The sequence below is a fragment of the Mizuhopecten yessoensis genome, unplaced genomic scaffold (assembly GCF_002113885.1).
Source record: "Mizuhopecten yessoensis strain PY_sf001 unplaced genomic scaffold, ASM211388v2 scaffold6045, whole genome shotgun sequence".
Classification (NCBI taxonomy): Eukaryota; Metazoa; Mollusca; class Bivalvia; order Pectinida; family Pectinidae; genus Mizuhopecten; species Mizuhopecten yessoensis.
This window is the reverse complement of record NW_018406352.1, coordinates 387,260-414,957: the sequence shown is the minus strand read 5'-3', so window position 1 is coordinate 414,957 and position 27,698 is coordinate 387,260. Positions and strand designations below refer to the sequence as shown.

At 35.9% G+C, this 27,698-nt stretch overlaps 1 protein-coding gene across 1 annotated transcript; it reads right to left on the bottom strand.

Annotated features, from left to right (window-relative positions):
* On the bottom strand, positions 1-27,698 carry LOC110451468. Its single transcript, XM_021499504.1, has 20 exons — positions 27,617-27,698; positions 18,789-19,175; positions 17,886-18,364; positions 16,514-16,639; positions 15,632-15,768; positions 14,154-14,295; positions 13,475-13,603; positions 12,332-12,446; positions 11,402-11,602; positions 10,422-10,661; positions 8,776-8,999; positions 7,650-7,746; positions 6,778-6,915; positions 6,173-6,280; positions 4,545-4,661; positions 4,003-4,091; positions 3,431-3,556; positions 2,230-2,325; positions 1,415-1,503; positions 1-637 (listed from the first exon to the last, which is right to left on the bottom strand). The coding sequence occupies exons 2-20, from the start codon at positions 19,159-19,161 to the stop codon at positions 493-495; spliced, it is 3,171 nt and encodes a 1,056-aa protein (XP_021355179.1). The 5' UTR covers positions 19,162-19,175; positions 27,617-27,698; the 3' UTR covers positions 1-492.

The following is a 27,698-nucleotide window of genomic DNA, read 5'->3' as shown; positions in this document are numbered from 1 at the left end:
GTGTTTAGGGTATAGAGATTGTTAGGTATGAAGTGTTTAGGGTATAGAGATTGTTAGAGCTACTTAGTTAGTTTCACTGTCATACTAAATTTGGAGATTTATCTTCCTGTGTATAAAAGTATCTACAGTGTATACGATACTTTCAGCAAAAATGCTTGTAAAAATTTCAAGGACAACCTGCTTTCAGCTTAATTAATCCATTTCCCTGGGAGAGGGCCTAGTAAGCTGTAAGAATTTGTGCCGGATCTCTTTTGACTATTCAATGTCAATAAAATATGTTTGAACAAATTTCCCAGAAATAAAAAATGTCATAAATTCAGCATTCTTAATTGATGAGGACAGATAACTTCAATGTTTGAGACATTTCTAGAAAAAAAAAAGTTGTGTTTATTCTTAAAGAAATTGTGCTACTGCTTTTATAAGATGAATTTGCATGGCAGTTGCAAAATCAATAGTGACCTCAAAGATTTGTTTTCCCTTTCCAGACTGGAACTACCAGATGCGACCGTCAGCGTAAGCAGGATGTGCGAGTCTGTAGGCATGACGTTTCCACGTTTCGTCTGTAGTCCTCTGTATAAGTCGCCGATGGTCTCTATCGTCCTGGCGCTGCTGTTTCAGCCTTTCTTCCTGGTCCTCCCTGTATGAAGAAAACAATTTTTGCTTCATTTACATAACTGACATGAGAATTGAACAACCAACAAAGGGTTTTCCTCAACATTGATGAATTACTTGCTGCCAACACATTTTCTATCAATCATAACTTTTAGTTACTCACAGAGAATGCAAAAAAAGCAATTGTTTTCAAGAATACATTTTGATTGTAAAGTTATTAAAAATCAATTGTCATCACTTTCAACAATTTCAGAATTATGGCAGATCCTATTGAAAATATTCAAAAATACTCAGTCTGTAAAATCTTGTTTCTTATCTTGAACAGTTTACTATTAAGGGAAGAGAGTCTTAAAAAACTTTGTTCAGTACATAAACACGACAACAGGAGGGGGGATTCTGCTCAAATCAAAGAAGGCAGTCTCTAAATCTTGTCTGGAATAATAAACAGCAAAAGACATCTCTAAATCTTGTTTTAAATACTAAATAGTGAAGGGTGTCTCTAAATATTGTCTTGAATACAAAACAGTAAAGGGAATCTCTAAATCATGTAAGTATACTAGACAACAATGAAGGGTGTTCTCTAAATCTTGTCTGGAATACTTAACAGGAAAGGAAATCTCTTAATCATGTAAATTATATTTGACAACGTGGGAGACTTGGAGTCTCTAAATCTTGTCATGTATACTAGACAACAGGGAGAAAACTCTTTAAAATCTTGTCCAGTATATATAGTTGGGTATTACAAGTGAACAATCACAATGGATTGTCTGGGGCACCTCATTAACATACAGTAGCTACAAACCTGGCCTTCGCCTGGGATTCTGTGTTCGCCTCATCATCAACTTTCACCTTTACAGGTGAAATTAGAAATGCCTGACCAAATATGGTCGCCTACAGAATGGAAAGAAATATTCATATTACACTGATATTCTCACTACAGTGTATTTCACAAATATTACGAAAATTCCATTCAGCAGAGTATTTTATATAATGACAAAATATTCCACGACATATGTTTTATAATAACAATGGTTCTATAAAATCCACCTACATTTTGTACTGAGAGATGACGTGGTCAGTGCTTAGAGTTTACTTGGTTCTAGAAGACGTTCTTTTTTCTTACAAGTTTTTGTTTTCGTAATCATGTATAAAACACTAAATGCTGTTCATTGAAGAAATGTTTAGCTATATAATGTACTTATATGTTTTTCTTTTGACTATTTGAGGCCTGGATTTAATTTACCATGTTCATTTCAATATCCTTTTTTGTGTTTAATCATTGTAAAAACATACAAATACCGACAAATGGCCTGGGGTCAGTATTAATGGTGAACCCACAGAAAAAGATACCACCATATTATGCATCCCTTATTTCTAAAAATTGTAAAAAAAAAATGTACTTTATTATGGTTGCTGTGTTTACGAGTTAAAATTTTCATAAAATAGAGCAATTCCAATTTTAATCAACTTTGTCAAGTTTTTGAATAGTTTTTCTATTGGAAACTATATTAGAGTGCATTTGTAATGATAAACTTGATCTAAGATTTTGCTTGATACTTGGTCCATATGAACCTAATTTCATCATGTTCCTCTACAGGTGTGTTTATGTGTAGTTACCATGCCAGCATGGAAGAAGTCAAGAGCCTTAGTGACAGATTCCTTGTCTCCGAGCAGAGCCCAGCCCACACCATTGATGCTCCTGGTCACAGGGTCCTGACAAAACAAACAGATTACAATAATATCCACATCATGACCACAGGGTCATAGCAATAAAAGTAACAAGAATTCCATGAAAATATTTGTCTCATCTATCCCCGCTTTGATAAGGAAATTTACAAATTTACAGGGCTTTAAAAAATGGGACATGTTCAAATGTGTCATTAGGGATGAATGACTTATTCTCCCAAGCTTCACAGGCGTGTCTCCCATTTTAGCCGGGAAAGATCAGCTTGTTACCCCCTAGGGGGAGATAGCCTCGTGCCGATTAGCATGTGTTCAATTGTGACGTCATTAAAATGTGTCACCAGTAATTGTGATGTCATCAAAAGTGAGTGACGATATTCATACCCCACATGTGTTTTTGTTTACACTACTGTCGGTGGAGTTTTGACTGAAATAATAGGATGGGAGAAAAATAATCATCCCCTACCTTAATGGTGTAACAGAGAAATCTCCAACCCTCGGGGTGATTTTTTTGGTTGTCTAACCCTCAGGAGAGCCTCGGGTTAGACAACAAAAAATCATCACCCCTCGGGTTGGAGATTTCTCTGTCACACCCTTAAGGTAGGGGATGATTCTATTAATCATGACCTCTGTGTCTCTTGCTGTTATCCCTTTAGCCTGGTTCTGATCTGTAATCAGCAACCTCCTTTTGGAGATCACGTTGACTGTACATGTACAGCCTGACAGCATAGTAACATGAAATTTCCCTAAATTCCTAAATAATTGTAACTAAAATGGAATGTTTTTGGAACTCAAGATGACCACCAGAAGATAAGAAGATTATCATTGATTATTGCTGATTAAAAGAACTCACAAGCTCAGATTTTGATAGAAGTAACAAGTACAGTTCCCGAAAAAGGAATTTAGTTCCAACTAGGAACAGAGGGATTGCGGATTTGATCCCAGGTGGAAGCACGGCTACTCTCTTTCCTGTGACAAAAGTAAGTACAGTTCCTGAAAGAGCAATTTCCCTTAAGCTCAGTGGTAGAGCGTCCGACTAGGAACCGAGGGAATGTGAGTTTGACCCCTGTAGAAGCACACTACTCTCTTTCCTGTTACAGAAGTAAATACAGTTCCTGCAATAGTAGTTTCTGACCTTCATGAGACAGACTTCCTCCAGGGTACAGTCAGCTTCCATTTCCAGTAACGCCTCTACTTTCTGTCTTGTTGTGTTCCCCGGTAAGTTACATAAGTACACCAGTAAATCTCGGCTGCTCGCCACCTAGGGGGAGAATGTAAGAAACAGACAGATATATCACAAGAGTTAACGGTTAACGGCTGTTTTGTGTGGTGATCAAATTTCATGGCAACATTTTTTTTCTTTGAAAATTACATTCATTGAAAGTAATCGCAAATTACTCCATCCTTATTGTAACACTATGTGCCGGAGAGAGAGTAAATCTGAAATCTGTGAATAACAGATCCTGCAAAATAGCATGTCGGAATACTCAGATGTCAAATTAGATGCACTTCACTTTATAACGTGTGTAAGAATGTACCTGAACAAGTTTTCTGAAATTTTTGGATATGAGATTCATTCAATTTCCACAAAACATTAATGCAAAAAATAAAATGTAAAATTATTTTATCGACAGTTGTTGGAAGGGAAAATAACATTTCATTATTATCTGACAGAGATTTCTTTTTCAAATATCATTATGTATTTACCTGTAGCCATGATGGAGTGTCTGTGGTAGGTTTGTTAGAACCTGTGATCATCTTCCATTCCTCCCCGGACCACACACACACGTCACTGCCTTCAACATAGAAACTATTGTTACCTATACATAACTTGCGCATTTTACTTTGGGTGCTGCGATTGGTCAACATTGTGACTTTAATTAATTGTATTTTTTTTCTGATAAATTATAATTATTTCGTTATCAAATGAATTTGAAATGTTTATTTTGTCATTATATTATATTTGTCATTTTTTTTTCAATCTGGAACTCCTTTGCACTGTGCAGAATGACAATACTATATATATTACCCAGGTGGCATAGGACTAGTAGTTAGCGCCTGATAAGGCAGTTCCTACAAATTCCTCAAAGTTGTATTGATTAAAGTATTATTTTGTGTACATGTATATGTAATTTGTAATTATAAATTGTATATCTAGGTACTGTAAAGCGCTTTAGAGTGGCTTATTCTAGTTAGATAGGGCGCTATATCAAATGTTGTATATTTATTTATTTCTAGATGTTGCGTACCAGTTCCTTTGAGGAAGGCAGAGATAACCTGAGAGTCAGCGAATGACAGGTTGGGCAGTTTCTCCTTGGCGTAGTCGGTCTGTATCCGCGGACTGTCCAGATTACAGCCGAGTTTTCCTGTTGTCAAACAAATGTTACAACAAAACTAATAACTTCAGAAAATAGATATCAAGGCACAAAAAATTATCTATTTGGTGTCCTTCTTCTTTCAAACAATAATGTAAATTAAAACCGTACAGCTTTGGCTGTTTATAAAACAGCATGTTTTGTGACGAAAAAGACTGTGGCTGGATTTTTTTAAGAAGGATTTGTTCAACTGAGATACAACTGGAACAAGTACGGTATAATGAAGTCTGGAATTTCAATTGACACATCCCTTTAACATCAGATATGGTACGATGTTAAAGGCCTATCAACCAGCTAAATTATTGGGTCACTTAATAAACACTAAAAAACAACAATTACAGGTTGGTTTTTTTTGAAAATCATTCAAAAGGCTTTATCTAAACATTTCTGTGAAAAGATTCATATAGCACAACCAAAAAGTGTTTATATGTAACGAGTCATTTCGGTAACTATATAGCAACTATTTGTACATACGCTTACAGCTTAGCCTAATCGACGTCTATATCTCCAGCACACACACTTGCATACACACATAGGGAGATATTAGCCAGGTGGCATAGGACTAGTAGTTAACGTCTGATAAGACAGCTCCTGTGAATTCCTCAATATTGTATTGATTAATATATATGCTAATTGTATTGACTGTATAAGATTGTATATTTATGTACTGTAAAGCGTTTTAGAGTGACTTATGTTAGCTAGATAGGGCGCTATATCAAATGTTTTTATTTTTTTTTATTTGTGGACAACTTGTACATATTTTACACCTTTGTGTGCACATGCTTCACTGGTCATTTGTCTAATGAAGGTGACAGAGTACATAAACATTTTTGGTTGTGCTATACATGAATCTTTTCACATTCAAAAGGCATTTTCACTACATATATACTTATTAGCATTATAGTTTACTTATGTAGATAAAACTCTGAACACCATAACAACAGAAGAAATGTACATACATGAATAAATCTTCATTTCAGATATTTTACAGCAACAGAATCTAACTCCTCTTTGTCAGTTTACTATCAAATGCAAAAAGACAACGCCAACAGCTTGAATGGTGAATCCTATTTTTCTATATTGATTAGTGTTTTACTGTTTATTTATAAACAGATAAATAGTATGTCTAACCCAGAATAAAATATTGGGCTACCTGTGAGGTAAATAAATGTTTACCAATGTCATGCAGTTGTAATGACAGGGGATTCCCCGCCTTTGTCCTATGGTAAGACGGAGATAAATCGGAGTTATCTTCCATGATCTGCTTTTGTTAATGTGACCTCATTACATTATTGACGTGACAAGGAATCCCCCCGTTTTTACCCTAAGGTAAGACAGAATATCTTTCACTGATCGAAAGTGGCGATATTTCTGTCTAATTGTGGAGAAAATCTACTCTTACTGTGATTTGAACATCAACTATCTGCATAAAAAGCCAGGTACTCACTCACTGGACCATTCTAGCCACTACTGTTAACCAGGCTTGAAGTACGCTAATTTACCTGGGCTGCCTCCAAGGGGAGATAACTTGACAACAAGTCCCTCTGGTAAATTTGGCCGGTCGGAACAACTTTGGACAATTTCTTCATCCTTCATCTCTACTTTAAAACCTGGAAATAATATAGCTCATTCATTATCAGTTGTAAAATTGTGTCAATCTGTGTGTACTTTCTCTCTTTCTCTTTCTTTTTCTGTGATTTTAAGAAAATACAAATTAATATTGACCCAAGTGGAAACCCATTGATAGGTTATCAGCCCTCTGAATGGTCAGCCAGGCCACTGATAATGTGACCCCAAACAGAAATTTGATCACATGCAAAAATAATGCCATTATATCTGAAGACAAAAGTGTGAAAATAATTATAATCATATTAGTTTGACAGTAAGTGCCAGTAATGGCACAAATGCCGAGACGAATTTCTCTGTTATCAATGTTATGAAGTGGTTTTTGTTCACAAATATGGCTGATACAAACAAATCTACCCAGTAGAACTGAAGAGTTAGTCAAGGGCAGTAACTCACATGCATAGGCTTACAACTATCACTAAATACAACATGCTTGTATATAATGGTGTCGTTTATTTTTTCTTTAAATCAAAAAATTTACCCAGTGATTTTGCAAGCGTTTTAAAAACTTCATCCATATCACCCTCATCTACGCCGCGGGTCTGATTCTGTAGATACAGCGTCCGGAGTGGCGACTTCCCTCCAATCACCGACACCAGGGTCACCAACCCGACCTTCCCTATAAAACAAAGGTTAAACTCTTCTTATTCTTACCTCATTAATCTCATTTACCTGATTTAAATCTTCTATAAAGTTACATTACCAATGTTTTATATATAAAAAAGAAACTTTTAAGCAGTTTTCCATTCATAGTATACAACCTATTATTTTAGCCACCAGAACCCCATACATGTATATTTTATCTAACATAGTGAGCTTTTCTTTCATGGTTGAACATTCTATATGACATTTGTAATCATTCATTCTAAATATTGAACAATATATTGCGAAGCTATCCTGTCCACAAAAATTAACTTCAACATTTCATACACTAAGTCAGGATTTTCCTTACAAAGATATATATTACAATTAAGTCATTGCAAACCTGCAATGTCACTGTAGACCAACATCATCGACAACTTTGTAATTGTTAACTAATGTCAATACCATCCAAGGACTTTACTTATAGCAAGGTTATGGTCAACCAAGGTCACGGCTTACAAAGGACATAGCCAATCAAGGTCACTGCTTCTCAAGGTCATTGCTTACCAAGGTCATAACCTACCAAGTTCAATCATCAACAACCAATGCATATGTAAACCAAGGTATTTTGAATAACAAGGTCATTGCTTCTCAAGGTCATTACTTACCAAGGTCATAACCTACCAAGTTCAATCATCAACAACCAATGCCTATGTAAACCAGGGTATTTTGAATAACAAGTTCATTCAGCTTCTCAAGGTCATTGCTTACCAAGGTCGTTAGAGCTGACATTGAGGCTGTGTAGTTGAGATGTGTGACTCTTTGTTGTGAATAGTTTGGCCAGGGACAGAGCACCTTGGTCCGTCATCTGAAGAGCAAGAAATCATTGATAACCCTAACACTGTATGCTACGTAAAAATCACAATTACGTTGGTAACTTAAGGCAGTATACTACAATCATCTTACATCTAACTTCTTGAAGATAGTGCAACTAGTTAGAAGCTTAAAAAGAAAATTGAATCATATCTTGGTGTAAGTTGATGTCACAAATAGATAAAATCCACAAGAATATGAAAGAAGTTATTAAAATATTGTTTTCACATATTTGTACGCTACAATGCATCCTTAAATCAAATGCTTACTAACGCTTACTCCATTTGAATTAAACTGTATTTCTTTAATCTTATAATAATTGAAAATGCTTATCAGCTGATAAAAAAATTCGTTTTGATCTGATTACTGTACAGTGGGATATTTCTGCCCGGTCAAAGTCTCGCCCTTCACCTTTAACTCATCCACCCCTGAACTTTCATAATTAAGTATTCCAACCTTTGAATTGGAAGAGTTCAAATGTGTCTTTCAGGGGTGAATGAGTTAAAATCCATATTTGCTAAGTATGAATTTTGACCTTCAAATGATATAACTACATGTATGTATAGTTTGCTGTGTACCAATATTTGTTTTCATGATCAATTTGCCCTCATTACAAAGGGCAAAAAAGGTAAAAGTTAAACAGCAGCAAACACATCTCGGTATACATTATTTCTATAAAATCACAACTTATCACTATGATTTTCATCCTCATGAAAATAGACTACATACATGATGACTAGATGTACCGTATACAGTTAAATTTTTCGTCTGTCAACCATGAAACCTATTTTCGCCTACTATTATATTTGCCTTTCTAATCTAATATGTATGTATATTATGTCCACTGTGGTGATAAATTTGCCCTTAGTACTGAGGGCAAAAAAGGCAAAATTAAACTGCAGCAATTTTTTTCAGTATACAGTATATTCAAGATGCTGACAGCCTTAATAGATTAACAGACATCTTCATGAAGTGTACAATTTTGATAACAGATGTTGTAACATACTATGAAACTGTCACTCACAGTATTACTAGACACATCCAGGACTGCCAGGGGGTGTGTCTTGTTGCTAAGGACCGCCTCCACCAAGTCTGTCACTCCCTTATCCTCCAGTCGATTGGACGAGACTTTTAGCATGTGCAGCTTCAGGCCCTTCCTGAGGGCCTGACAGAGGGGAGCGATGTCTGTTGCAGACAGGGAGCATGCCCCTACACTCAGGGTGGTCAGGGAGCCTCCAGTAGAGCTCGCTATATGTATAAAGTAAAAATACTCTATTCCTCGTACCAAATATTGCACATAACCGAGGAAACTGTTACTAATATTTGCGATTCTATTTCTTGTATGCAAGTTATGTAAAAAAAATGTTATACTTATCAAATGAAGCTGTTTCTGTATGTACAAGGAAATGTTACAGTATAAGATTCTATTTCTCATAATCATACTTAACTCAATCACCCCTGATATGTCATAATGAACTATTCCAACCTTTGAATTGGAAGAGTTCAAATATGTCTTCAGGAGGGAATGAGTTAATGTCTAGTTACAACTGTGTAAAGGCAATTTATTATTTTTCTCATAACTATACAAAATGTTGAACATATACAAGAAAACTGTTTCTGTATAAATAATGTAATATTTCAGTGTATGATTCTGTTTCTTCTTAACATACAAAATGTTGTATAGTAATGGAAACTGTTTCTGTACATATAAAACAAAAGCATAATATTCTATTTCTCATACAAGAAGTGTTACTCTTGTTGCATTTCATACCAGACAAATTCAGGTAGGAAAGGCTTCACAACATCCGATGGAAGGTTTATCAGCAATATATATCACAGTTTATAAACATTGCTTAACCTTCCGTCCGATGTTGTCTAACCACTTCTGCCTGAATTTTCATTACTATTTGTGGTGGACTCGTGTATTCCCTTAGGAATCCATCCGCGGACCACCCACCCAAACATTTGGAAGATATGGATACAAACGTTGGGTTTTGTTTGCTTTCAGTATTGTATACCTAATATATGTTAAATGTGAAGTTATTTCTCATTGGAGTTATAAGTTGGAAGACAGCTGTCAGAACTCCAACCCCTACATACATGTACACTAACCATTCAAATAGAATTCCCAACTTGGGGATTAAGTACAATATTTTCTCTCATTCCCATTTGTGTAAGACAGAGCTGTTCCTGGGTCAGAATGGGGTGTAGGAAATTTCTATCTCAACACCCCGTTTCTCGTGACGTCACGTCACAATTGCTCAACAACGATGTGACATCATGAATATGGAAAAGTCTGAAGCTGCAATGCAGAATTTGGCTACATAATGAAAATAAAAACTTTTACAATAGATACGATTTTTTCTGTGCAAATCATGTTTGCAAATACAGAGTATGCTTAATCCCACTGACAGATTCGTTTTTGTCAATAAAAGCTCAGGGGAGAAGTAGATAGTTTTCAAAATGGTAGCCTGTCCTAACACATTTTCATGGTTTCTGAGCTTATTCTGGTACTTAGAATGAGGGGAAAATACTTTGTCATGCCCAGGGGTGAATGATAGGGAAATTCAACCCTCAGGATTTTCCTATCCTAGACCCTTGGGCATGAAAGAGTCTTATAATATTAATATTGTTTTACTCCTTTCTTTCCACGGCCCTAAACCCACCTACCCAGCAGTGTCTCCATGACGTCAGTGTTTGCAATCTTCTGTCCATCCAGAATCAGAGTGGTCAGACTGCCTTGAACTTTATAGAGGTCAGGCAGGAGATGGATGTCGGTCAGTTTAGACTTCCTCACATTAAGGTAGTGGAGGCTTGGAAACTGACCGTTGGTCAGCTGATCTGTCAGGCCGTTCGTGTTTTTCATCAGACTGTACTTTAACTTCCGAAGTACACTGGGGCTCCCGTCAGCTAAACAATGAATGAATATAAGCCATACCACATCAATATGTACAGTCAACCCTGTGTTAACTCTTTCTGTACCGCTACTCCGGTCTTCATTCTAGAATTGTACTGACTGTCCTTACTAGACTCTCCCCCGCACATATAACAAAATAGCGGATTATTGATGTACTTTTTAGACGAGGTGTAACTGCTGCAAGAAATAAACAGGTAACGTAACCGTGAACAAATATTGTTATTGTACAAATGTTGTTATTCATAGACACACAGATCGTCATTGTCGCAGCATTATGACTATAACTGGCAGCTGATTATGACCGAGAAATCGACATTTGTCCGGCAGCAAAAGATACGATTCCTAGTATTCAAAACAGCGTTGTAGTGTAGGTATTACTTTCTACATGAACAATGTACATAGTAAACGTGTTGTAACGTCTCAAGACCGACCGGTCCCTTTATCAAGCTATGACTGAGTAAGCGATTTGTATGTTTACCTGTACAACGATGTGAAGAAATTGTATATTTTTTATGTCACTCGACCCGGGACGTTTCGTCTATCGATAGGGAGCATTATATATATATGTACACTGCATCAGATAGGTCACAGGTAGAAAGATATATCTTATTGAAGCTTCTGTATGACATATTTCCTTGTGACATTACAAGAATGACAAAATTTGTATGCTTGGAGTTGTTTTAATTTTTCATTACAGAGATATCACAAAACAATTACTCTCTCCATTCCTTACTTGAGGTCATGTCAGCCACAAACTTCAGACACCCCGGTGTCAGCTCATCATTAGCACTCAGGTCAATGTCTATGAGCGGCAGTTGTCTGCCCTTGAGAAGAGTTGCTATAGAAGATATAAAGGTGTCGTTGATTTTTGAGCTGCTGAGGCTGAGGAATTGAAGGTTTGATATCACATCTGGTCGGACACAAGATGCAGCATCTGAAAAACATAAAGAGGTAACATACATGAAGATTAAATTTCAATTTTGAATATTCTTATGATAATTGAAAAACAATTTTCTCACATCTTAAGGAACCCTGTCTTACTTCACTGTGGTGTTTGGTAGATACAGTAACCTCCCTTTAACTTCCTTTTATTTGCATTACTGTAGCACAGTTAGACCAGGTTAGTTCCGTTGACCAGATAGCTCAATCGTATAGAGCTTTAGTAATACAACTGAAGTTCAGAGTTCAACTCATGACTATACATTTGTATGCCCATTAATAAAACCACCCTTTTCCATCCCAACTATTCCCATTGTCAGTTTCCGAGCTTTTCTAACACAAACATTAAAAACTACCCCCAGCCTCTTTATCAAATTACCACATTCCCAATAACCTAGACTTTCCCCAATCCCACAGCCCCCATTTCCCTCAATGCACATCTAACCCTTGCCCTGTCCCTATCAGTCGAACAAACCCAGACCTCACCTTACACACTAACTCCTCCCCTACTCGTTTTCCTAAGCACTATTTTAGACCACCACCATCCCAACCCCAAGCTCCAGCAATCATCCCTCATCCCCAGTCCCCAACCCCTAGTCCTCATCCCCAGCCCCCAATCCCCAGCCCCTAGCCCTCATCTCCAAATCCCCAGCCTGCATCCCCTAGCCACCAGCTGCCAGCCCCCAGCCCTCATCCTCTAAATCAAATCTGATGTAATACTGACCATCTGTTGTACAGGTGGTGTCTTGGATCTGGACATTGTCCACACTCAGGTTAGTTATACTTGGGTGGCTAGCGGCCGTCACTACAACCTTCAGTAAGGTCTTCAGGCTCCCAAACTATAAAATAAAACAAATAGTACAGATTTATATAATATTGTCTATGCTCAGGTTGGTTATACATCGGTGGCTAGCGGCCGTCACTACAACCTTCAGTAAGATCTTCAAGCTCCCAAACTTCAAAATAAAACAAATAGCTTAGATTTATGTGTCATTCAGCTTAAAAAGCATCTCGACTTATTGAATCAAAATCATCATATTATGCAGGGTTAATCTTGGAGGGGGCCATGGAGCCATTGACCTCTCAAAAGTCAAATTGACCGCTCCATGTTATGACATATTCTATGGGTGCAAAAAGTGTAAGTGAGTGTAACCCCTGGTGTATGAAGGATCTTAAATTTATTACTGTTGAGATTTTTTTATCCCTTCACTGTTATAAACTTTGTCATTGTTAAGGTCAATTTAATCCTTTTATCACTGTAGACCATAATGGACTTATCCAGAGCAATGCATGGTAAGGTTAATTAAAATTACATAGGGGTGAAAGGGTTACGTGGATCCCTGTGATAACCTGTGTAACCAGGTTAGTGTATCTCTAATTACTCTAAGGCAAACAGTAAGTTAAATTACCTACTGCAGTACTGTTGTGCATATAGGTGTCAACCCCTGAAACCTCCACTGAGGGAGATCTCCCTCATTCCACATGTCCAATGAGGGAGAAAGTGTGTGAAACGTGACTGAAACTGCTTTCCTCATTCAAACATATCTTACTGACACTGAATAGTCAAAAGTATTGGGCACAAGTTCTTACAACTTCCTATAGGCCCTCTCCCATTCTTATGTATCAAAATAACTCCAAAAAGCATTCTAGAAACACCTGTTATGATCATTACACACACCCTGCACTAATTAATTATATCATTTGACCACAGGATGTAGATTTTGAGTCTGTGTGAGTTTGGACTTGAATGGGGGAGTTTCGAGGGAGATTGGTAAATTTTGCTTAGAATGAAGGGGTCTCCCTCCTAATGAGGCAGGGTTGATAGCTATGGTTGTGGTTTGTCAGGCCTAACCCTACAGTTACCTACCGCATTACCGTTGAGATTGAGTTCAGTCATTGATGTGTTGTTCTGCAGGCCATCTCTCAGAATTTCTATACTGGCCTCATTTAGTTCACAGTTCCCCAGGGCCATAGACCGAAGTCCACAGTCATCTCGCTAAAACAGGCACCTCATTAATTTTAAAAGGAAATTTAAACTTACTCATTCACCCCTGAATTTCATAATGAACTAGTCCAATCTTTGAATTGGAAGAGTTCAAATGTATCTTCAGGGGTGAATGAGCTAAACATGATTTTGATCATTTTGTTTTACATATATTACCAGCATTGATAGTTGCTCTGTTTTCAGGTCATAATAATGTGATAACCTTGAAAAAAACCCAATGAAACTGTTAATGTAATCAAGTATAAAAATGTATGCACAATAGTGTTTTTTATTCTTTTTCTTTTTTGAGAAAAAATAAGAAATAACATTAAAATTATATAAAAAATAAAACATGTAAAAGGTGGGTGTTTGTTTATCAAATGACTGATCAAGACTCTGTCCTGGTTACCCAGTACATGTATTCTTCTCAAACCTCTGCAACTTTTGCATAAAAATAAAATCTAGCAGATTTCTCCATATACAACACATTTGAAATGGAAATGATTTATTTCAAGGGGAGGTAAATCTGGATGATGTTGGTACATGTATGGAGACAACTTACCTTAAGTATGTTTGCAAACCCTTCGGTCACACCAGCAGGATGAGAGAAGGAGTTCATACTGAAATCTATCTCTGTCAGACTTGTGTTTTCTGTCAGTCCCTCCATCAACACACGTAGGTCCCTCATCCCCAAACTTTTGGCCCTGCATCAACAATCAAATATGGATTGAACAGCTTTTTTTTAAATTTTCATGCCTTTACATCCATATTGCATGTTTAATACGGATATAACCAACTTTTTTTTACTTAGAACAATTATTTGATTTTATTTATTTGTTCTTAAATAATTGATTTATTTACTACGTTTTGTATGTGTGTCGTCCTTTAAACAACATTGGTGGAAAAGTCCTATTTAACTAAAATTGGCATCAATAACTAACTGTAGTCATTTGAGCGTTTGACACAGGGGCATTCTCCATGTTATCCGAAGCGAGCGACAAGACACTCATTGAAAAAGGTTAATCTATGACGTCGTAAGTAAACCATGCGTTATGTCGCAAAAGTTTTTGCTTTCATACTCAAATGAAATACGTTTCTGCTGGTAATGTCATATATTTTCATCTCAACTTTTTTTTCATTTTCATGATCAAATTTCTATGCTGAACAAGTGGACAAATTCAAGACAATTCAACATACCAATTTTTAAGTGAATTAACTTTGAAATCCCCAGGACAAATATCTGATGATTGAGTTTAAAATTAAGCAGGGTGAAAAACATTAATTTACAGTAAACAACAGACAAAATTAATGTCTATACAATTATGATCAATTGTTTATGACAACGAGGTAACTGCTGGCATCTTTGATCAAAATTTAACATCCAGAACAAGAGGGCATACACACACAACTTTAAGAAAAAACATTCTAAATGAGATATTAGGAAAAACATTCTTTCAGCTACAGAACTGTTTTATTTTCCCAAGGCAGACATACACTGACTACAACAATTAGAGGCTTTGAAATTAGTTTGGACGGTCATTGGAAACATCATGAACTAAAAGGACTAGGGGCATTAAGGGGCATTTCTGGCCTCATCGGATATTTAGAATTAGTTGTTATATTCGTAATCTGGAATAAATGATGTACGCAAATAAGAAATTTCAAATTCATTTGACAGCTAGTTTAGGAGATATGGCATTACAAAGAGAGACATAAATGTGCATTTTCATGATAAAATGCGTGAATATCGTCTGTTGTGCGCTATTTGGTTGAAAATTGGCTATTTTGAAGGAAATTAGCTAAATGCTCTTCTATTTTTCTTACTTACCTGAGAGTCTGTATAGAGGTGTTGGTTTGGAGGGCAGGGTGACACTTAATTACCTGAGAGTCTGTATAGAGGTGTTGGTTTGGAGGGCTGGGTCACACTTACTTACCTGAGAGTCGGTATAGAGGTGTTGGTTTGGAGGGCAGGGGCACACTTACTTACCTGAGAGTCTGTATAGAGGGGTTGGTTTGGAGGGCAGGGTCACACTTACTTACCTGAGAGTCTGTATAGAGGTGTTGGTTTTGAGGGCTGGACCCACACATTTGGAGAAGTAGTCGATTCCGAGGTTGTTGTTAGAAATATCCAGGTAAGCTAGTGTTTGGTTCATTCTCAACATCTGCCCAATACACTCCTTCAACATTTAATTTTAACATCGAAATATATCTCACAGATTCATTAGAAGGGAACACATAATTATTTTCCAATCTTTACCAATTTTACGTTCCACATTTTCCATTGTATTAATTCCAAGAAGGTAATGTTATTCATTTCATGAAATACATATTTTTAAGTGTGCTACTACTACTATTCACAACATAATTTGAGTCCTTTTTCACAATTTTTGTTTAACCTTTAAATGTCAGTTCTATGTTTTGAATAAAAAACAATTTCTCTAAGATTTCAAGGGAGATAACTCTATGGAAATTCACAGGTACAAAGTAAAAGGAAGCATATATCTTGAAATGAAATCTTTTTCTTGCAGAGATATTGAAGCCAATATTCACTCTTGGAATTCTAGAGGTTATGCTCGTTTACATTTAATTCCCCCCCCCTCAACCTGGAAGATGTCATGGTGAAATTGATGGCAAACTGTTAGCTGCATCTACATGTACATGTATATGGTTTCAGGTAAAAAAAAAAAAACTGCTAGGCTGATACCTTTGAAGGTAACAGTAGAGAGATATCCACCTTCAAAGTAGGTCAATTTTACTGTTACACTGTACTGTCATGTGGAGAGAGCCTTCGATTAGGTCATGACACAATCAAGGGTTCAGAAAACGTAAAATAAGCATAACTCCTGGAATCTTAAGGTTATGTCAATGACATAAATATTCCTGAAACTGCTGGGGGCTGCACAATTATCTTGTCTTACTTACAGATGTGTCTGTGTCTGTTTTGTTGTCGGACAGATTGAGACTGAGGATCGTAGTATTGTTACACATGGCCAGACACACACTGCGGAACGCCTGCGGACCCATGTTGTTATAGGACAGATCAAGCTCCTGAAGAAACAAACATATAAGTATTCTGTTATTTAAGAGTAAGAGGTGGTCGGGTAGCACAGTTGATAACACACTTGCCTTTCACGAAGGCGGCTGGGGTTCGATTCCCTGATCGGACCTGAAAAGGTATGGGGTCACCTGCCCGACCACGTGGGTTTTTCTCCGTGTACTCCAGTTTTCTCCCATGTTAAGACCCCCATGTGTGCTAAAATTCGGGCCAGCAAGAGTAATTAATATAAGTTGAAGAAACTTATTTCATAATTGTTGTAAAATACATAAGTTTATATTTATACTAAAAGCTGATAACCGATACAGTTTTTATCTGCCAAAGAAACTCAAATTTACACATTACAGATAGGTCAATATAATATCTATTTATAGACTTATTGTTATTATCTTACACCAGCTCTTGACCAAAAATATTGAACTTTAATATATTTTGTGCTTGATATTAAGAAAATATGTTTAATAATGAAGGATGAAAAGTACTTTTACCCTTTTTTCTTTACTTCTACTGTGTAATATTGAATCATACACATATATCATACAAAGTAACTATATAGACAACTTGTTCTATGGAAGGTTTCCCATCGACCTACAGTATTTTTCATGGTGAGTGTCCCTGAATCTACAGTTAAGTTTGACCAGTGCTTTTTGTCTACACTCTTGGAAGACATCTTGACAAAATTGAAATCTCTTAACATGCTACCTTGCAGACAATAAAACAACACTAGTCTGGAAACTGTTACCGATTCTTGCTTATTTTGATACAAAATGAAAAGAATCTTTTGGATGCATAACAGTAAAATTGATCAATTTTGGATTTGGTTTACAAAATAACATGTAGCGCCTCAGTCTTAAAAAGACAGATAAAAGCCAGGCGATAAGTCAGTTTTTTCATGTTTGAAACTAATTAAATGGGTAACTATAAACCTTCAATTTTGTCCCAACAGAGTCTAAGGGTGCAGAGATAATATGCAAATTGAAAGTGCAGAACCATTGGATTTTGGAGATTGCTATTTAGAATAACTTACCTGAACATGTGTTAACTTGGTGAGAAGGTCATGCAGTTTGAAGTTAGAGGGCAGTGACCTCTGTAAAAGTAACTTTGTGACGTTCTGAACATTGAGAAAGACTTACCCGTACATGTGTTAACTTGGTGAGGAGGTCATGCAGTTTAAAGTTAGAGGGCAGTGACCTCTGTAAAAGTAACTTAGTGACATATTGAACATTGAGAAAGACTTACCTGTACATGTGTTAACTTGGTGAGGAGGTCATGCAGTTTGAAGTTAGAGGGCAGTGACCTCTGTAAAAGTAACTTAGTGACATTCTGAACATTGAGATTCTTTAACAAACTGTCTGGTTTAATTAGAAGACACGCAGAACTAAGAGCATCATCAAAATTACGCTGATCTTCAGGTTCAGGGGGAATAACTCTGTCCTCTATTTCTGGCATTTTCACACTGTCTTGTTTATTTGTGGAAGCTTCTGTTTCTCCTTTATTTTCGATGTTTTCTTGTTGATTTCGTTCTTTTGAATCGGAACCTTTTTTCTCCTCAGTCTCTCTCTCAACTTTTTCTGACTTTTCTGCAGGAGAGTTATCTTCTCCTGTTTTACTTTCAACTTTTTCTGACTTTTCTACAGGAGAGCTATCTTCTCCTGTTTTACTATCAGGATCAGGTTTTAGTACAGCTTGTTCTTCTTTTGATCGCTCCGATTTTTCCCCTTTGAACAAAGATAATTATACATACATGTACCAGTGAAAGATTGGACACTACACCAATGGCATTACAAATCAGAGATTCCAAGATTTAGCCGAGGGTTTTAAACACTTTTGATTTGAAATCTCAGTCTGAAGGTAGAATGAGCTAATTTTTTACACAGAGCACACTTACACTCTCTGCCCCCTTGGAATATGTTATAGCAAAATTGAAGGCACATGGTTATAGCTATTTGATTGGTCTTAGGTTAAAAAACCTGACCATGCAACTGATGTATTTTAGATGAAATCATCAGATCTTATACAATGAGAAAAGTTTCCCAAATTCACTGGTTGAAAATGCTTAATTTCAGGGTAAAATATCAGGAGTCTCCATCCAAAATAGCGAGAGCTGGCAACTAATATGCCGTCATATAGATTGATAATTACCTCCCCCTTGTGAGTTGTCTCCCTTGGGATCTTGTGATTCTGCTTTGTCCTGTTTTATTGGTGGCAATGGCCGGCCCCCTGTTGTATGGGCTGGTGGTGAACTAGGAGGAACAGACACTTCCTGTTTTATAGGTGGAAGTTTTGTTGCATCAGAGTTATCTGCCTTTGGTTGTGAAGTTGGAGTTGTCTGCCCTTTGCTATCTCCAGTAGTATTGGAGTTATCTGCCTTTGGTTGTGAAGTTGGAGTTGTCTGCCCTTTGCTATCTCCAGTAGTATTTGAGTTATCTGCCTTTGGTGTTGTCTGCCCCTTATCTCCTCCTGCACTTTGGTTAGTGTTAACAGGTGGCTTCTTTTTACTGCCTCCAGATCCCATCTCTGATTGGTCAACTTAAAGAAAATAATGTTAATTACCAGTAGGTATATTTTAAACTTCATGCAAACAAATTGAGGATTTTCATCATAATATAATAATATTAATAATTTGAGTTTCCTATATACCGCTTTTCCACAACCTAGTTTGTAGGTTGTCTCAAAGCAGTTCACAAATTGTTATCCATGGTTAATATAAAGGGCCTTTGCAACTAGCCAATATCTGTCTCAACTCCCTGGGGAGCATACAGCTGGTGCTGCCATTTCGGTGCTCACAGCCAGCATTCAGCAATTCAAGCACTGCCCAACCACATACTCATTTAAAGCTAAGTAGATTGAAACAAACAGAGTAAAGTATCTTGTTCAAAGATCCTTCGGTCACGAGCCTGGCCTCCTTCCACGAGACTACCGTGCCTCCTTAATACTATTGATCATAATTCGGCTCATTTAGGATCTTCGTACCACTGTCAAAAAAATAAACTAGTATGCATTCAAAACTTATTTTTCCGGCATGACTAAAGCTTTGATAAACCGTTTTTGTACAGGACTTTTATGAAAACGTAATCAAGTTGAAATAAACAAAAGATAATTTACAAACTTGTTCTGAGTGTAAAATATTCTGCCGGGCCAGACAGGGATTTGAACCATGAACTACAGATTGTTATACAATCGCTGAAACTGACTAAGCTCCCTGGACAACGGAAGTGTACAGGCCCAAATGTGCTAGTTATATCCAAACGGGAGTTAAGGGGAGATAACTGTATATCGGGAAAATGGCAGTGCAGTGGGACAGGGATCCTTAAACTGTTTAAGGCAGCATACAATCAACTGAGCTGTTTCTTTCAAAACAAGAATTTCATGTACAAGAAAACATAAGGACTTAATTAAAGGAGGTATTCCAAATATTGATTATTTCCTGTGAAATAGGATTTTTTTTTCTTCAAATATTAACAGAAAATAACCATTCAATGAAACAAAATTCTACTGAAAAAACTAATTGATTTTCATCATTGTTTTAATCATCAGAGTCAAAATATTAATGAGAAAGATAACCAGGTGCAAAAAAGCATTTTTTTTATATCAGAATTACATGTACAATGTAGTACAAGTTACTAAATACATGTAACAATGATAAAAATGAAAAAAATCAAATACTAAAATGAACAAAGGGCAATTGCTTTTGGAAAAATTGTCGAAATCAAAATTATTTTGAGAGAGACACAACTTCAAATCATGTTTATAATGTGTACCAAGTTTCAAAGAGATCTGTTGAAAAATGTAGGAGGAGATTGCTGGACAAAAATTAAATACTCAAATAGACAAAGGGCAATAACTTATGAAAAAATTGTCAAATCAAAATTCTTTTCAAGGAAAGACAACAATCTATCCTGATTATTTAGCCTACTACGTTTCAAAGAAATCCCTCAAAAAATGTAGGAGGAGATCTCCGACAAAAAAACCAATACTTAAATGAACTAAGGGCAATAACTTTTAGAAAAATTGTCGAATCAAAATTCTTTTGAAGGAGACACAATTTCATATCATGATCATAATGGAAACCAAGTTTTAAAGAGATCGGTGGATAAATGTAGGAGGAAATTGCCGGACAAACAAAAGTTTATGCCGGACGGACGGACAAACCCATACCATAATACTCCCGTCAAATTTGACGAGCGTATAAAAATGAAAAAAATCATCCTGAAGCTTGAAACGATACAAAAAGAAAACACATGTACTTACTTTATATTGAACAAAATTCCATGACGACAAAATAGCTAACTTCAACTCATCTGTGCTTAGCCTCAGAGCCCAGCTACAGTGTTCCAAGGGTGGACAATGCTACTATTTACCCCGCGCCCGAGGCGAGTGGCTTTATGTTGACTGAAGGACAGTGCTATTGAAGCTTTTCAATACATACTATGAAAACATAGATTTGTCCATTAGATTTTTTTTCAAAACCTTTCCGTGTGTTAATACTCAAATATGAAATTTTACAACCCTTTTTACATACACTGACAACTGTGGAACTTGTCAACATTAAAATGGTACACCGTTATTTTTGCTCAGTATACATAACCCACACAATCGTTGATAAATAAATCAAGAGGGTTCTTTTCAGGCTTTCACCTTTTCTAAAATCGATAAAAAACAAAGGTATTGTTTTGTGCCACAACATGCATACACAAGGGAATGTCTTTGTGGCGCTTTTTTGTTATGTACTCAAGAGTTACAAGTTGCATGCACGCTTTATTTCTAATTTGGGAAAAAATCCTCAAATTTCATAAATAAATACTTATAGTCACCATCTTTGAGGGTGGCCTTTTTCATTCACAGTCCGTGTTGTGTCGTTTCTTGTTATAGTGAGTAGATGCAAGTAATATTCTTACTTCCACTAACGTACATATCTTATTTGACCTAAGAAAAGTCCTGGGTACTTATATAATGTGGGCAAAATACAAAAATGTTGTTAGTTTCCAGTTACCCTACATACCATAGGTTTTTGTGCCTAATCTAAACTTCTTTGACAATTTTCAAGGTAGTATACTGTTAGTCAAGATTTAAATTAACCCTCATACATGTATATATCAACCTTAAAAAAAAAATGTAGAAAAAGATCCAAAGTATGTCGATCAACCAGCTGTTGTTAACCAAAGAAGATTTATTACACCATCCTGTATATAATATAGTGTGTTAGCCTGGTCGCATAATTAATAATTTATACACAGTGTAGTACACTCACACAGTATGTGGTCGTCACAGAATCCCTTCCTCTGTAACACAACTCTATCTAAATGTTGTCTCTATCAGAAAACAAAATATTTCTGTGATGGAATTCAACATATTGATAAATATCTGAATGTGTTTTGTCATGTATATTTGATAAATCGTATAGCAGGATATTTACACGTGAAATAGCAAGTATCAGGTTATGACAATTTGTATGTTTGGTTAGGTTTTACGTCCTTTTAACAGCTGTAGTCATTTAGAAAATGTGCCAGGTTTTTGGGGTGGAGGAAAGCCAGAGTTCCCAGGGAGAAAAACCACCGACCTACGTCCAGTACCTGGCGACTGCCCCACGTAGGCCTCAAACCCGCGACCCAGTGGTGGAGGGCTAAAAGTGGTAGCAGAATTACAGACGCCTTAACCACTTGGCCACCGCGGCCCCTTATGTTAACCAAGAGTAATAAATGATGTGTGAAAATTTTATATATTGTATCACACATCTAATAGTTTGGCTGATTATTTGTTTAACAAAATAATCTTACTTATTGTTGTCAAAATGTTGTAATAAAACCTATACTAAACCGGTATGGCCATACATCGAGGAAGATTCTCAGCACTATAAACAGGTATGGCCATACATCGAGGAAGATTCTCAGCACTATAAACAGGTATGGCCATACATCGAGGAAGATTCATAAATGCATAGTTATTGAACATAAGAAAAAAAGAGCTAAAGAGGACCTGATTTATGTTGGAGGTAAATAAATGAGGCCCATGAAAACAATACTGTATGTCATTTAAAAATTCATTTCAACTCTAGATCTGAACACTGTCTTTGGTTTGGTTTGGTTTATTTTGTTCAACGTCCTATTAACAGCTAAGGTCATTTAATGACGTGCCTCCATGTGTGTAGTATAAGCGTGAATGTGTATATGTGTGCTGAAGGCAGGGTATGTTGGTGTACATGCCTTCTATGTGATGGTGTGAATCTGATGCCGACTTTATAGTGCTATCTCACTGGAATGCTATGCCAAAGGCACCCAGCCACAGCATTCTGCCTGGTTACATGTTGCCATTTCCCTAAGCGCAGTACGTTAAACAGGGAATTACAACTACCCTTTTTAAGGACTTGGGTATGTCCCGTCCTGGGGACAGAACCATTGCCTCCCTCACCTGGGCGAACGCTCAACATAAAAGCCAAAAGTGAGGCGTTGTCAAGCAAGGCGCCAGGAAACAAAAGGTAGATAGAAGTAGAAAGATCCCAAATATGCATAAATATATATTAACTAAATGTACGCCACACACTTGGAGGCAGTAACATGACACAACCAGCAGTGTGATAAAAACAACTCAGGTAAAATAATTAGATAATCTATTCTCTTCTATTTCTATCAAAATAAGCGAGAAAAAATGCAAATAACTTTCTTTATCATAGGTTTCTTACATATTCTTTTTGTTTAAAAAAATATTCGTTGCGTTTTTGAAAAGACAAACATGTATATGATTTTAAACCTACAGAAATCAAGTGAAAGAATGAAAGTCTTACCTTAATCAAAGAAATATTGTTTCCTGGTGTAAAGAAATAATCTGATTGTGTTTCCTCATAAAACTTGTCAGTATTCAACCAACACATGCAATATTGATTTGACAAAAAATGTGCAGCATGTATCTGTACATATCTGCCAGACAAAGCTAAATCAATAGCATGCAGGTGACTTCATGAGGAAAGCATTGTCACCTTACAATCAGATTGGTGAAAATTTTGAAAATTATTATTATATTTATTTTTAAAAAAACACAGAGATATATTTTAGATTCATTCAATCTATCTAGCATAGTTAACAGGGATTATTGATAACTCTAATGTGGCAAGAAGTGTATACCAAACTCAATATATCTATGATTTATTGATATAACTTTTTTACATTATTAAGATGATAGCACTTTTTTTCCCCTTACCACATGTGCATGTTCAAGATAGTCTCATAAGAAAAAACAGGAATGTTGCATGATTTAATTATTCCCTTGCGATAAAATTGCAGAGAGGATGTAGAATTCAGTTCATGTGTACCTAGTTCTTTGGTACAGCTATGGTCAGCAGCACTCTATAGTCGTTTTATTTCTAAAGAACTTTTGATCAAACTTAGTATATTTTTGAAGTTTAATAAGTTTTCACTTTAATGTGCAAAGGTCAAAGTCAAAGTTTCTGTTACTATGCATCTAGAACATATTTGTAATTGCTCCAGCGACATTCAGACTATATTTGTCAGCCTTATTTTATTAATTTTCATACTTTAGTTGAGTATCAGATTGCCTTAAAATAGTTTATGCTTCAGTGTACCAAGGTCAAGGTCACATTACTATTTATAGAATATATATGTTTTAGTCAGAATTCATGTATTCATCAATTGTAAGAATTCCTTGAACATGTACGTTTGTTTCTCGGTCAAAGTCAAAAACAAAACCTTTGTTATCATTTGAGCAGCTTCATTTCTTAGAAGATCTTTATCAAGCTTCATGTATTCGAGGAATTGTTTAAGTATAAGAGGTATTGTCTAAGCATAAGATATCTCGAACATTTTTTTTAATTTCCTTGATATTGTGTTGATTTGGTCAGTATATACATATAGGATCTTACATGAGTTTCTATTTCATATGAGATTTATGGAACGAGTCCAAGAATATTTCAATGAAGCGAGCCTCTGACGAGCTAAAATTAAAAATTTGTGACGAGTTTCATAAATTTTATATGAAATGAAAACAAGTGTAAGATCCTTTTTATCTCATAATCAAGATTTGCGGCATTTATAATTATTCTTGTTAAACGACAATTTTCAGGCAACCTTGAAATGTAAAAAGCCGCCATTTTGACTCCAGCGCATAAGTCTGTAGCGTCATGTACTTGTCCTAGACGTGACGTCACAATTGAAACAATTGAAACTTACAACCAATCACAGGGCTGATAGGTCATATTACATAGGTTAATACGCCAAAAAATATGACACTGGCTTACACAGTACATTATGTGATAAAAAGTGTATATTTACCCTGGGTATGGTGATGGACTATATGTGGTGAAGGTTTAATGGACGACGGCTAACTCCTACATTTACCCTGGGTATATATATGTTTATACAGTACAACAGTAACAAATATTTCAGCATGATATCATGTTACGTTTGATGACACATATTTTTCCTACATTTTCATTGGTTTGATCATAATCATGTGGAGGTTGGTATTTTGTAATATTGACTCAGTGTTAATTTTTTTTAGAAACAGCAGGTTTGTGATGTCATTTCCATCTTAATGTCACTTCCTCGATACAATTTTCATACACTGTATTCCACTTTGTGTAATTATTAAATCAATATTTACCATCTACTAAAAAAAATAAGACTTTTTTTTTCTGGTCTACATGTATACAAGATATAATGTTGCAGGAATGAACAAGTGAAAATTACTATTGTAAGATGTTTTGTAATGCTAAAAATGTTTCACAAAATAAAATTTAAAAAAACAACAACTTATATTTTGGTATATATGTGGTTTTATGGACTTCATCTCGGTTAATATCACTTTCTCACATTCAACAAAAATCAATAATTGATAACACTACTGCATGCATGAATCATTATTTTTCCATTAAAATGCATTAAATTTTCAAAAAATACATAAAGGAAAAAGTAATGACCCACACAAGAAATCATTAAATAATTGTAAAATTTATTGAAAACTAATTATAAATTATTGTGTAAAGGAGTGCTTTATTTTTATGGTTTGGAAGTACCCTATCAATCAAACATTCAGCACACAAATGAGTTTGTTATTGACACAAGCATTTAAATACAGAAATAGAGCTATCAGAGATTTATTCTGCTGATCCGTTACAATTGCATTATTGACCCATTACATTACTCATATTTATGGTCATAAAATGATTTTCTAGCAAATATATGAACTTGTATTGAGGTTGATAATAACTCAAAAACAATATATCCAATGATTTTTTTTTAAATCATAGTGTAACAGGAAGGGAAAAGTGTGCTTCCAACGGTGATCAAATTTATATGATCGGAGACTTCCTAGTGGGATGCTTTACCACAAAGCTATAAGGTGACTATAATACTATGTACAACTAAAATCTACCACACTACTACACCCCCTCTTTTTTTTTAAATGTGTAACTGCCCCTGAACACCACAAAACAGGTTCTAACTCCCCGTCACCACAGGGAGGGCCACGGCCACCATTTGTAACAGGAACAGGAAGAGAATATAGTGGACTTCCAACAGGATCAAACCAGCGATCCGTTCCTAGACTTCCAAGTCAGAAACTCTATTACAGAGCTAAAGAGAAATTCCCTCTGGCACGAATATAGAATGTGACCGCAATCCGATGTACAATAAAATTCTGCCACAATAGTAAGAATTTTATGGAACAGATTTGGATTTTTCCTAAATTGGATGGGGGAAAAAAACTGGCATAATATGAATGTTATGGTAAAAAGATCCCTCAGATGGTTGGTCACCTGAGATATTGTTGTCTGAATTAACAGAATAGTTTTAATGGTATCTTACTATTATTAGATGTAAATGTCACTTGATCTGTAAACTTTGTGGATATTATGACGTCAAAATTGACTAGCTTACTCACATAATTATCAGCCATAAATTATTGAGGAATCTCCATTTATACTTTAGGATATAAACAATGTCAATATTCAAACTATTTATATTTAGAGGTGGCATATTTCATCGAAGTGTAACAGGAGACAGAAAAAAATACACGGCCAGACCGAAGTATGAACCCAGGACCTTCAGAACTCAAAACAGACGCTCTACAAATTGAGCTACCTAATTGCAGACAATCGGCCCAGTTCGGTTCCGCTATTATGCAGTAGCATCATCACTCAAAGCAATAAGTATTAGAAATGTAGCAGTTGATATATGACTATGTGACACTGTTGCAGAAGTATGAATCATGTGTTAGGAAGACAAACTCATGGTTTTCCTGACATGATGATGACGTGAACATCATGGGAATCACAAAGTTAGAACTCCATGATGGATAGCTATAGGCTTATTGGACAAACCATACACCACACAATTGTATTCCAATTGACATTCACAGTAAAATCAGGAGTGAATCTTATTCTTTTCTTCATTTGTTCTAACCTGTATCTGTTTTTACCTTAAGTTTAGATTGTAACTGTAAAAACAGGAGGTATACAGTAGTTTATCAAATTATAAACAAACTTGTTTTTTATCCATTTTTTTCTCATTCCATTCCAAAGTATCTAATAACATACACATGTCAGTAAATGGATGTAAGTAATGCCATTTTCATGTTTTTAAAAAAAATACCTGTTCATTTCTCTAGCATTATTTGTCTAGGTTGAGACTACTGGACAGTTTGGAGGATGGATAGGAGTTTCAGCGCATCCTCTCGTTTCTAACCTTTTTAACGCGTGTCATAGAGTAGGACCTACATTAAGAGTTGATTGTTAAACTCGTGACCCATAAATAATATTATGTTGCAATATTGGCTAATCTTTTATGTAAAATCTACAATAATTAGCTAGACGATACTCGCGGACTCCGACATCTGAGTAACAGCGTCCCTAGCAGCGACACATACACGGCAGTTAAACAATGGTAAACTAATATCTGTACGTGTCAACGTCAACGAAAATGAAAGACATGTTTGTTAAAACAAAGTTGACATCGCCTTACCTTTATATACCCGCCACTTAGTCACTGTGGTTGTGTTTTATACAGCGAGTAGAGAAGAAAACTTGCCGATGTCGGCCATGTC

Excerpts from the sequence above, each read along its gene's own strand:
- LOC110451468 (XM_021499504.1), bottom strand. The coding sequence starts at position 19,161 with ATGGGATCTGGAGGCAGTAAAAAGAAGCCACCTGTTAACACTAACCAA. Across the intron at positions 18,365-18,788 it reads AGACAACTCACAAGGGGGAG|GGGAAAAATCGGAGCGATCA; the intron begins GTAATTATCAAT and ends CTTTGTTCAAAG. Across the intron at positions 7,747-8,775 it reads TGGATGTGTCTAGTAATACT|ATGACGGACCAAGGTGCTCT; the intron begins GTGAGTGACAGT and ends CTTGCTCTTCAG.